General features: G+C 44.7%; 1 protein-coding gene across 3 annotated transcripts in view; it reads left to right on the forward strand.

The window, feature by feature from the left end:
- Kdm2 (Lysine demethylase 2) overlaps positions 1 to 11,770 on the forward strand; it is a 49,475-nt gene extending 37,705 nt beyond the window's left edge. For all 3 annotated transcript variants that reach the window (XM_084599069.1, XM_084599066.1, XM_084599067.1), the window contains exons 17-18: positions 7,462 to 7,572; positions 8,160 to 11,770. In XM_084599069.1, coding sequence (XP_084455195.1) covers positions 7,462 to 7,572; positions 8,160 to 9,455 — 1,407 coding nt within the window. In that variant the 3' untranslated portion in view covers positions 9,456 to 11,770. The remainder of the gene's footprint in view (positions 1 to 7,461; positions 7,573 to 8,159) is intronic.
- Positions 11,771 to 12,123: the final 353 nt, after the last annotated feature.

The raw sequence follows: 12,123 nt of genomic DNA on the forward strand, positions 1-12,123 counted from the left end.
AAATGTTGAGAAAAGCAAAACTGTTTGGTTAGAGTGCTTGACAGCAGGTCTCTGCCCTGCGGTTGTCACGCCTGTCATCGTGCTGCGCACGTGAGAGGTACGCGGGAGACATTGCGGCACCCCCTTCATCTCGTCAGTGGGCTGGCCACACTAACCAGTGTGCCCCTGAAACACTAACCAGTGTGCCCCTGAAACTATGTGGACGTTGGTCAGGACAGCGCTCACAGTCGAGGTTGTTTAGACTTCCGAATTGGCTAAGTTTTGCTGAGCAACTGATCACAGGCACTCAAGCGAGGCAGTCAGCAATGCATTCTGGGACTAACAACAGTGATGTGAATGACCAGCCGCATTCAGGATGACTGAGTGATTTGGGCTGGCTGATGTGTGTGAATGGGCAGTTTACTACCAAAAAAGAATGCCCCTCGAAGGTGGCCCTCCAGGCAGCGGAATTAACCTACTGTGATGTCACAGTCAACCACCTTGCACTTGTGAGCATGTTCCGGCTAGCAGTTGTGACAAATGTAAGAACCACACATTGTGGCAGTAGCGTGATAGCATCCTTTTGCTGCGGGGCCTCCAGTGATCGGTGTTTGTTGCTTCATTTTTGAAGTGCATCCGACCACTGTAGAATCTCTGGGTACAGATCTCACAAGTTTGCAAAAGATACTTGTATCTTTAAAAACTTGTATGATTAAAAAAAGAAAAAAAAAGGCAACCAAATCTGTAGCGTGATAGCATCCTTTGGCTGCGGGGCCTCCAGTGATCAGTGTTTGTTGCTTCATTTTTGAAGTGCATCCGACCACTGTAGAATCTCGGGGTACAGATCTCACAAGTTTGCAAAAGATACTTGTATCTTTAAAAACTTGTATGATTAAAAAAAGAAAAAAAAAGGCAACCAAATCTGCATTAGGTGCACAGAAAATACGACAATCCAAAAATTACTTCGCAGGTGACAGCATTCGTGTGCTGTCTCCTGACACACACACATGGGTAGACTGTCCAGCAGGCAAAAAAGGCCACGTGTAGACGTGCAACACATATGCCTCATAAGTATTCCATGCAGTGGAGCGTGATTGGCAATTGGCAATACAAGTGCAGTGCTTATAATTTAGAGGTGCCACTATAGCTTCCGCATTTGCGTCAGACATAGTGTCACGGGACAGTTTTCTGAATTCTGCTTATGGCACCTTTGGCCATATGGGCCCTTTTGCCAGGAAAATTTTTATGCAGTAAAACCTTTGTACAAGAGACACTCAAGGGACCTGAAAAAGATGTCTCTTGTAACCAAGGTCTCTAGTAACCAAAAATTCTTACCAGCTCGTATGTGCGGTAGATTAGGCTAAATTTTGTTCCATTCTGTGCCAGATTCCTGTGTGACTGAAACGACAAGGAGGCACTCCTTCTCAATTCCTGAGATATTGCAACAAAAAAAGGAAATTAATATGGAACAGAATTCAGATAAGGAAATGTAAACTTCTGCATATACGGTACGAGTCTGCTTCATTGCATGAGCATACCTGATTTATTGTGTCTCTTCTAAATAGTGAAGAAGTTACTTTAGGGACCTGCAAAAGTTGCCCTTAGTGTCTATTGTAACCACATCTCTTGTATGCAATGTTAACATAGCAGACATAGGAAAACCAACCAAACCATTTTCATGTGTGTCTTATAAACGAGTGTCCCTTGTAACCACGTCTCTTGCAAGGAGATTTTACTGTAGTTATACCCCGCTGAAATTCTTATCAGCTGTGACTGTACCATCGAGATTCTACGCTACAACTGTGTGGTGCTGCTGGATGCGTGCTTCAGTTTGTTCAAAACATTGCTTTCAGCGCCGAAATGTCCCTAAGTCTGCACGTGGTGGGACTCCAGAATGCTGACACACGGGTAGAAAGCTCATCAAGCACAAGCAGCTTTCCGGGAGTAGGAGGCTAAAGGTGACAGTTCCCGCATGAGTGATGAAATGTGTTGTTGCCATTGTGAAACCAGGGTCAGAACAGTTGTCCATGTACCACTGCGGATAAAGTGGTGCGTGCTGTTTCTGGGATGCAAACTGTTGGTGTCTTTTAATTTTTGGAGGGGTGATTTTGAGGAGCATGAGAAGACTTTCAGAACTGAAGGCGACCTTATAATCCTGACTTTGTCAAAAAGGCCCAGGTTTGGGTACTGGCAATATTGCCTTGCCTCATACCAGTGTGGAGATAATGCAGTAGAGTCGAACCTCATTATAACGAACACAAATATACGGAATTACTGGATCGAATGAAGTAAAAGCAAAGTTCAGTTTATCCTTGAAATGAAAAATTTGACATTCAATTGGTTGTAACAAAACAGTTTTTCTATATTCACATGGCTCAGAATGAGTTAAAGAGCCCACAGCTGATCAACAGGCAGGTACAGACGCTGGCGTCACTGTGTTGGAGGCATGAGACTGGCACATGATCAAACCATTGACTCTCCATACCTTGCGCCCCTGCTGCTACTGTTGCAAGCCCGCACAAACGCTACGATCCATGACATCGCTGACTTCATAATCTTCATCTTGTAAAGGGACTATAACACGCAAAGGAGTTTTGCTTGAGACAGATTTTTAGAGCGGTGAGCAGTGGGCACTGTTGGCAATCTCTTCCAGCAGTGCTAGGCAAAAAACGAAGACGTTCACTCACAGGCATAGTGAAGAAAAGCGTGTTATGCCTTGCCAAACTGCCGCTTTCAAATGTTATGTTTATGGACTTCATCTCTGCTGATGGCAACTTGGCTGGGACAGCGTGGTGCTTGAATCGACCAGCCAAGAAATTGAACATGTGTACTGGTTGCTTCCCTCTTAGAGGTAAACTGGCGCTGTTTTTGAATTGCTGCTGCCGGAAATCTGCAAGGGTTTGGGGTAAAGACGCGTGCGAAATAAGCGCTTTTGGGCAGCGAGTGCGCCTGGCGCCGGCAATCTCAGTGGCTCAGGGGAGCAGTAATTCTGAAAGCACGATGGTCAGGCACTGTCAATTCCCCTTAAGTGTGAAACAGCCTGTACTTCCAATTGCATGCTTTCAAATTGATGTTTCGGTGATTCCTGCAGATGATGCAAGTAATGAAGATGACAGTTGCCATCATCACCGCCATATAAGCCACTGCTGCTGCTGGCTGTAGAGGCCATGTGTTTTGACAGTTCGTACCAGGCATCGTTGGCCCACTATGTTCCTTTTCTCAAAGAAGCACGCTTTAGCCATGCAGTCAGTGTTTCAAGTTTTCCTGCTAAAGCCAATTTATTCTAGAATGCTCCAATGCAGTCTTGACTGGCTTGTTCAGTACCATATCTAGTGGCTGAAGGATAGATGTCAGTCCGCCCTGAGTAATGACCAAGTCCATTCGCCGTCTGCTGCCGTTTTCTTCACTTAGTCGGGGATGTGGCAGCAGAAGAAGCTCAAAGTGACCATGCTCGGGGGCTTCAACAATGCATCGGATGCCTGCACCGCACTGAACAAAACCACTAGAGAACAGTCTCATCTTTAAAAAATAGCCCTTTTGTTTGCCTGCACGAGAACCTTGGGTGAAAGCTTTTCCTTGGTCAACCGGAAAACCTGGAGAAAGCTTTTCCTTGGCCAACCGGAAAACCTGGCGCTTCTCTTTTTCGAACACTGCTATCCTTATAGGCATGTCAAACTAGATTAGAGTCTGGTTAACATTGCTGTTGAACGAGCATAAGGAAGTGGTTCACCCTCAGGTCATTCACATAGTGCATATGCTTTGGGAAATTTTCGGCATACTGTAGTGCGTCACCTTAGGCTCGGGTCATTTCGTCTCTTAAGATTTATTGCCCATTTCTTAGGCACTTTAACTCTGTGCATGGGGTGCGCATCTTCCCCATGGCAGAATATGCCTTTGCTTCAGTTTCACACTAACGCTGAGGCTCTTGCTTCTTTGGTCGTGAACAGTCTCAAACCGCACCTTCAACAGCATGGCATTGTCCAGACTTGATCCACAAAAGGAACAGCTTCCAGCAGTGCACTCAAAGATCTTATTTCTTTTGTTTCTCGAATTTCGAAGCCCTCACACATTTTTCCTACCTGTCAATTTAAACTTTCTCTCTTCTAGGGCATTGTTTCACCAGTACGGTACCAGTACCAGTATGTCCGTGACAGCGAAAGGGTTAAACAGCCCGCTTTTGTATGTGAAATTATGTGAACACGTAGGATATTAGCTGCGGCTCTGCCGAAACTGCTTTCGACCATACATATAAAGTATCTTTAAGACTCTGCGCTTAGGTCAACTTCGGTTACAAGTCGACTGAGTCGCGATCTTCAGGAAATCCTTTTTTGAGAAAAAAAGAGGTAGGCTTGAAATCTGTAATTAAGGATATTTACTTGCCACTGGCTGGCCACCAAGGGGTGCCAGTTTTCCCGACATTCGCATCACAATTGTAACGCAACGCAATTATTTTACAGCATTCTGGGTGGTGCCATATGATTTCTTGTTTCATATAGCATACAGCATACATGTGTCAGTCAAGTTCAAGGCCAGCTTGTGACAAGGCTTCAAACCAGCAATGCATGTCCCTGCAATTTCAAGCTTTCAAACTGAGTTTTCAGCAAATTTGGCTCCCAGATTCCGCATGAAGCATAGAAGTCTAAGCGGAATATGCTAACATATGCACTGTATACAATACCAGCAGAAGAATATACCTCAAAAAATTTATTTCTCCCATGGAACTATAATGCTTTTTGCATTCACACATGTTTAAGCAGTCTGAAGGGACTCTGCCATACAATTTTTTATTTATGATTGCCTTAGTTGCCAATGTGCTATAAAAACCAGCACAACACATTTTCACCCTCTTAACTGATGAGCACCTTAAAGTTTGTGCCACTTTTTAAATATCTTTTATCCACGGAGTCAGTACCCCTGTTTGTTTTTACTTTCGCTCTCCAACATGGGCAGAAAGGAAGAGACTCCACATTTTTATACCAAGCTTTCATTTCAAATGTTGTGTGTTTTCTAATCTTTATGTTGTCCATCTTGCTTTGCCCTCTCTGCAGGGATTTGTGTTCATACTTTAAGACAAATGTCAGGTACAACAAACAAATTTTTGCTTTGAGTTGGGATTTGTTGTAATAAGGTTCGACTGTACATAGCCATTCTTGAATGGACCTTGCTTTGTAGCCAACATGCAGTTCAGATTATGAGTTCCATCTTTTCCGTACAACAAAAGATGAACGATGTGACAGCAACGATGTTGTTATGTATAACAGCATTGAGTCTCACCTGCTCATACGTGCTTTTACGAGTACAGCATATACTATGTTTTAATTATGAGTGAGAAAAAAAATGTCCAGCCATTGTGAAACTGTGCCAAAAAAAGGGTGAGGAGCTGTAGCTGTTGAAGGGTCCATGAAAAGCTATTTGCAAAAACTAGAAAACGTGCACGAGATATAGGTATCCCATCAGTTGTCACTGCAGCTACTTTAATTAAGCTACCTTTATTAGCATTGAAGATATGCTCCACCTCTTTCTCCTCAATTCATCCCACGCTGGCGTGCAAGGAAAAAAAAAAAAAAGCAAACAAGTCACAATCGCGCCCCATCACGCCTCGTCCCACCTGCTTAACTTGGGAGCATCCAATGCCCGGGCATGCGCAGCAAGCCCATGTGATGTCATATGGGAGGTTTGTGTGCAAGGGTGTTTTGCCGCAATCAGTAGTGAGCAGTCACCAGGAGCCCTTCTTAAAAATTATTTGTAAATTTGACGCTCCACCCAAAGCTTTGCAAAGACCACCTGTATAGATTGCATGCGTTAGAATATTAGTGCAAGTAGCATTTCAAGGACCCTTTAATGTGCATTATGAAGACATGTTACCATACTATTTATACCTGTTGCAATTTCTCAATTAATTTGATGTGAGGCACAACTTGCGAAGCACTGTCACGTTTCCTTGGGTGCCGATGGCTACGCCTTCCGTTCGTTGGGGTTTGCAAGCGGTAGTCTTGCCAGAATATGTACAGTCTTTGTCAAAAATATACGGCCCAAAGGGTTCACTTCTAAGCCCTGTAGCGGAGCTCCTGGAAGATATACTGAACGATACAGGTAAGCTAGAGAAACATGAAGATGAGAGATTTGTCATCTACGAGATTTAGATCGTTGGAGATGCGCAAAGAGCCCCGTTAAGGCTTCGAAGCAAAACACTTGGGCCGTATATTTTTGGCAAAGACTGTACATGCCTACCAGTAGTAGCAGCCAAAGTATCATTTTATTCTAGGCCAAGAGTAGAGGTTCTGAATACAAAGCCCAGAAATGTAGTTATTGTTCTGCCTGAAGCAGAATGCTGTGCTAATTGACGGCATTGTGCGTGGAAGCGTCCGAACGCTACTACGACACGGGGCAAAGCAGCAGCAGTTCCAGCACAACAGTACAACGATAATTGATGGACAGCACTACACAGCACTAGGACAAAAACCAACAGGGATCGCCGCCAGTCACACCTCCAACTGCCTCCTGCTCATCTTGCTGCTTGTCGGTTTTTTCATTGCTGCGCAGCTGGGAAGAATGGTGCAGTGTCGGGCACCATCCACAACCCTAATTCCAGCAGCTGTGTTTTCGCTAATCTTTCATGGACTGCTTGTTTGTACTTATCTGGCACCATCGCTGTGATCACTGCATGTACACCTGCTTACACCTGGGAGGGCAGGTTGGCGGGGATTAAAGTATATATATATATGGTGCGCACAGTTAAAGTGTGTGCATTCTTCGCACAACTGTAAAAAGGCAGTGAAGTCCATAGGTAGAACCATATTCCTTTTGGCTGCAGAAGGGCCTGCACGTTGCTGTTCTGCACATGTTAAAATTCGGTATCAAATTTACTAAATGCATTACTATTATAGGCAAACTATATTTAGCCACCTCACTTGGCAACTGTACCTTCCATCACTTACTGTGGTCCATCACTTACTTCAGTAACTCTCTCAGTCAAGGAATAATTACTGAAAATATTGAAGAAGACCGGAAGGAATTGCGGTATTTGAAAGCGTTCGCACAGAGGGTGGTGTGTTAGGAGTAAAACTGCTGACTGCTGGAGTCCGCACAGGATAATAGACTGCAGAGGCAAATGCAAGAGCATACAGCAGAGTCAGATAAGTTTTCAGAGCATGGTACCAGAGTGATGACACACACATTATTGCGCTGCCTACTTCTGCTTGTGGTAGGCAAGTATTGTAATATAAGACACATGTACCTGCACTCTGGCAGTGGATGACCATGTACGTGGCAGGGATTTTGCTGCCAGTGATCATGCTTTTCATTGGTCTCTGTATGGAGTCCTGCCACTTTAAGTGTGCGGTATGCATCTCTTGTCTGCCTCTTGTATTCTTTTGGTGAGCCTCGTGCCTGTGTTTTGGCTTGTGTAGTTTAACGATGTGGTGTTGCACCTAAGAGTTGTTCCTGAAGGATGTCCCTGTTTGCCGGCACCTTCACTTCCAGATCAAAGTGGAAGGACCTCAAGAACCCCTCGAGTACGAAGGCGTGCCTTTGCCAGACAAACCAGTCCAGCAGTTGTCAGGAGCAGTCAAGAATGGAGACGCGAGTGATGAGGTGAGCTATTCAGCTTCTGGTGGAGGAGGATTTGCAGAAGAGTGTTCCCAAGTTCTTCCCCTCTTGCGTTGTAGGCTATCACTTAGAGATCTGGTTCATTATTTTGAGCTGCAGAGAAGTGCTTCCTTTTTGTATATATATGACCTTGCCACTGTTCAGTGGATAAGTAAACTGCCCAATTTTTTTAATTATTTTTCCCACACAACATTTTTCAAGTGTAAGATTTTACTGTCGTTCTTGTTCAAAAGTTACAGATAAATTAGTTGAGCCTTTTTGGAGCATGCCAGTGACTGTTGGCATAAATAAGCAGAAAACCTGAATTAACACATTCGTTATCAATAACTGAATAAAGATTACTTTAGTTGCATGGCATGACTTGACAAATGGATAGCAATGCTTTTCTTTGGAGAGAGTAGAGCGTTGAACTTTGACCCCCCCCCCCCCCCCCCCCCCAAAAAAAAAAAAAAAAAAAAGTTGCTGTGTTCGGCCGATGAAAGTAAGGTGCACGTGCTTTTCTACTGATATGTTTTCTGTTACCCTGCAGGGTTAAGCTTTTCCTCCAACTGGCCCCTTTTGGTAATTTTCAGGAAATGTACGAGAGCCCCGAGACAGCCTTGAACCGGTCCCGCAAGGACGACTATGTTCGATCTTGCTCCCGGCTTACCATTGTCCCAAGTGACAAGATCTCACCCACGAACTCTCATGACCAGGTTGTAAAGTCAATGCGTAGCTTGCACAAGGGTTCAGAGCCAGAGTTTGCTGAGGCGGCCGTTCCTGCAGTGCCTGCTGTGTCGTCCATTCCCAGCGAGGAGCCTGAAGTCAAGAATGGCTTTTCGGCCGTTGCTGCGAATGTCCAGAGCAGCGACGATAAGGGGGGTCTGAACTCAAGCGCCACTGCAAACGGAGCCACGGCACCAAACCTGCACATCACAAGCATGACCTGTGGGCAGCCGCCTGATTTCAAGTTCAAGATGACTTTGCGAGACCGCGGCAACTTGCGCAAGCCTATGCATTTGGTAAGGCCAGCTCCACTGCCTGAAGATGTCGAGAAGGTGAAGGACATCAAGAGGGAGCAGCTAGAAGATGGCACCATTTGCTATGCACTGATGCGCGAGGTGATGGTGCCCGTCATGCGCTACCTGGGGCCTCAGGACCTGTCCCAGTGCCAGCTGGTGTGCAAGGCATGGAATAGGTGGTGCGTGGAGCCCGGCATGTGGCGCAGGGTGGATTTGTCGCGCCGCCGGGTGACGGCACTGGCACTGGCCGGCATCGTGAGAAGACAGCCCTGCTGCCTGGATTTGGCCTGGACCAACGTGTCAGCCAAGCAGCTCAGCTGGCTGCTTCCCCGTCTACCGCACCTGCGTGAGTTGGGGCTGAGCGGGTGCTCAGCAGCCGCTGTGGTGGCCGCGCTGCGCTCCGGTGTCTGCCCACGCCTCCGGTGCCTGGACCTCAGCTGGGTCGAGGGCCTTGGCGACCAGGCAGTGCGAGACTTGGTTGCTCCCGACGCTCGTTCCAAGCCACGGCTTCTTGTCGAGGTACGCCTCGCGGGCTGTGACATCTCTGACGTGGCAGTGAGACTACTGGGGCACCAGTTGCCAAACCTGAGCCGCCTGGACCTGTCCAACTGTCGTGGTGTCACAGACATGGGCATAGCAGTGCTGGGAGCGGCCAAGGCATCGCGCCTCACGGCACTCGACGTGTCGAGATGCGCCAATGTCTCAGACACAGGCCTGGAAGCATTGCGGCGCTGTGTAGGACTGCGTCACTTGGATCTCAGAGACTGCCCACAGGTCACTGACTCGGCCTGCCGCCGTTTCGTAGCACAGAGCCGTCTCCCCGTCATCCTCAAGGAAAGCAAGCTCATACAGGTGGCCTCAACCTAAACTCTGCTCCCCATTTGTCACTGCTCTTGTTTCATGCATCTTTGGTTTCCATGCCTTCATGTAATGTAAATTGCCATTAGAGTCCTGCTCACATACATGCAAGCTGTTTAGATTGGCTTAGTTAAGGTTCATGGCACATGTATGCTTGCACAAAGCTACCTGTAAACTGCGGCAAGCATTCTGCAACAGTGTTTATTGGATATGTTGGCAGCCTGGTTTATAGAGTCCTTGCCTTATGTAGTCGTCTGCTAAATCCTGCGTGAAATTTTTGGGTTCACCTTCTGCTCTCGGGGCGTGCAAATTGTCTTTGGTAGTGTGAACTTTTACAACTCCCTAAGCATAAGCTTTTGCTGAAGGGTGACAGATGACTTTGTAGCAATTGATCAAGTTAATTTCCTCTGCCTTGAGTGAAGTTGAAAGCTTTCAGCTATAATTGCCATATACTTCAAATGCACCTTTATGGCTGTGCATTTAACATCGAGTTTTCTCCTGCACTGAGGCAGTAGTGCATCTTTCTGCTGAAGTCCTTTTAACTGTGGTCTCTCTTTTTTTTTTTTTTTTTTTTTTTTCGTTCTGTATGCTTCTTTAATTTCCTAGTTAATTTTATGCAAGTAACAGTTTGACGTACCGAAGTTTTCAAGCAGCATTTGCATTCTGTACATTTACTCTGTGACATTTCATTTCTGCTGCAGCAAGGTTCTTGCAGCTGGCTTTACTGGTGCGTTATGCACTTTAATTTGTTGATTTGTTGCAGTCTTGGCAGCCAGGCTGCAACATTAGAGTTTTCTCCTGCACTGAGGCAGTAGTACATTTTTCTGCTGAAGTCCTTTTAACAGCGGTTTCGTTTCTTTTTTTTTTTTTTTTTGCTTTTTTTTTTCGTTCAGTATGCTTCTTTAATTTCCTAGTTAATTTTATGCAAATAACAGTTTGACGTTCCGAAGTTTTCAAGCAGCATTTGCATTCTGTACATTTACTCTGTGACATTTCATTTCTGCTGCAGCAAGGTTCTTGCAGCTGGCTTTACTGGTGCGTTATGCACTTTATTTTGTTGATTTGTTGCAGTCTTGGCAGCCAGGCTGCAACATTCGAGTTTTCTCCTGCACTGAGAAAGTAGTGCATTTTTCTGCTGAAGTCCTTTTAACAGTGGTTACGTTTTTTTTCTTTTTTTTTTTTCGTTCAGTATGCTTCTTTAATTTCCTAGTTAATTTTATTAAGTAACAGTTTGATGTTCCGAAGTTTTCAAGCAGCATTTGCATTCTGTACATTTACTCTGTGACATTTCATTTCTGCTGTAGCAAGGTTCTTGCAGCTGGCTTTTCTGGTGCGTTATGCACTTTAATTTGTTGATTTGTTGTAGTCTTGGCAGCCAGGCTGCAACATTAGTATTCTCCTGCACTGAGACAGTAGTGCATTTTTCTGCTGAAGTCCTTTTAACAACGATTTCATTTTTTTTTTTTTTTTTTTCGTTCAGTATGCTTCTTTAATTTCCTAGTTCATTTTACGCAAGTAACAGTTTTCCGTTCCGATTAAGTTTTCAAGCAGCGTTTGCATTCTGTACATTTACTCTCAGTGACATTTAATTTCTGCTACAAGCAAGGTTCTTGCAGCTGGCTTTTCTGTTGCGTTATGTGCTTTAGTTTGTTGCAGTATTGTCATATACTTCAAGTGCACCTTGTCTGTGCATTTAACTTTTGAGTTTTTTTCCTGTGCTGAGGCAGTAGTGCATTTTTCTGCTGAAGTCCTTTTAACAGCGGTTTCATTTTTTTTTTTTTTCATTCAGTATGTTTCTTTAATTTCCTTGTGCAAGTAACAGTTTGGTGTCCCATTTCAGATTTCAAGCAGCGTTTGCATTCTGTACATTTACTCTCAGTGACATTTCATTTCTGCTGCAAGCAAGGTTCTTGCAGCTGGCTTTTCTGTTGCGTTATGTACTTTAGTTTGTTGCAGTCTTGGCAGCCAGGCTGCAAAGTCTGATGTGCAGTATAGTTTATTTTAGCACATAACCTAGAATTGATAGCATTGTACTTTTATTCATGTAATTTATTGAAACTTCACAATCATTTTTCATACGTTTTCAGTTGTTCATATAGCAACCCAGGACAGGAACCGTCTGGCGCCTTCATTATTTTGTATGCAAGTTGAAACTTGTAAATAGTATCAGGAACCATTTCAATATTTCAAAAGCACAAACCACTGGGTGATTGTATGTTACTTATGTTTGGTTGTTCTCATCGTGTTCATGTGTTGTATATATAGATACTTGCGTTGCTCATTCATGTAAACAAGTCTTTACTGATTAAATGTTTGTAGGTAAATGCCTGTCCCCTTTTTGTTATCGGTAACCTTGAGCATATTTATGCGGAGCAAGAATACTGAATTATATGAAGTGTGACAGGTATGGGGCTTTACCAATGGAAGGCAGGGTTCGTGCGGGACCTTGAAAACCTTTGAATTTGGATGAAGTGTTTTCAAGGGCCTTGTGAGTCCTGGAATTTTCATGGGGCCCTTGAAAACCAATGAATTTTAGCAGATGGTCACGGAAAAACGCTAGTATTCTTTAAATTTTCTGTTTTCACAAGTCATACCAGAAGGCTACCATGAGTCAACAGGTGTTTTGTGTGGGTGTGTGAATGTGGGTGTGTGTTAATGCAGGTGCCCAAGAGCATGG

Source organism: Amblyomma maculatum, chromosome 3 (genome assembly GCF_055883805.1).
Source record: "Amblyomma maculatum isolate TAMU_Amacu chromosome 3, ASM5588380v1, whole genome shotgun sequence".
NCBI classification, from domain to species: domain Eukaryota; kingdom Metazoa; phylum Arthropoda; class Arachnida; order Ixodida; family Ixodidae; genus Amblyomma; species Amblyomma maculatum.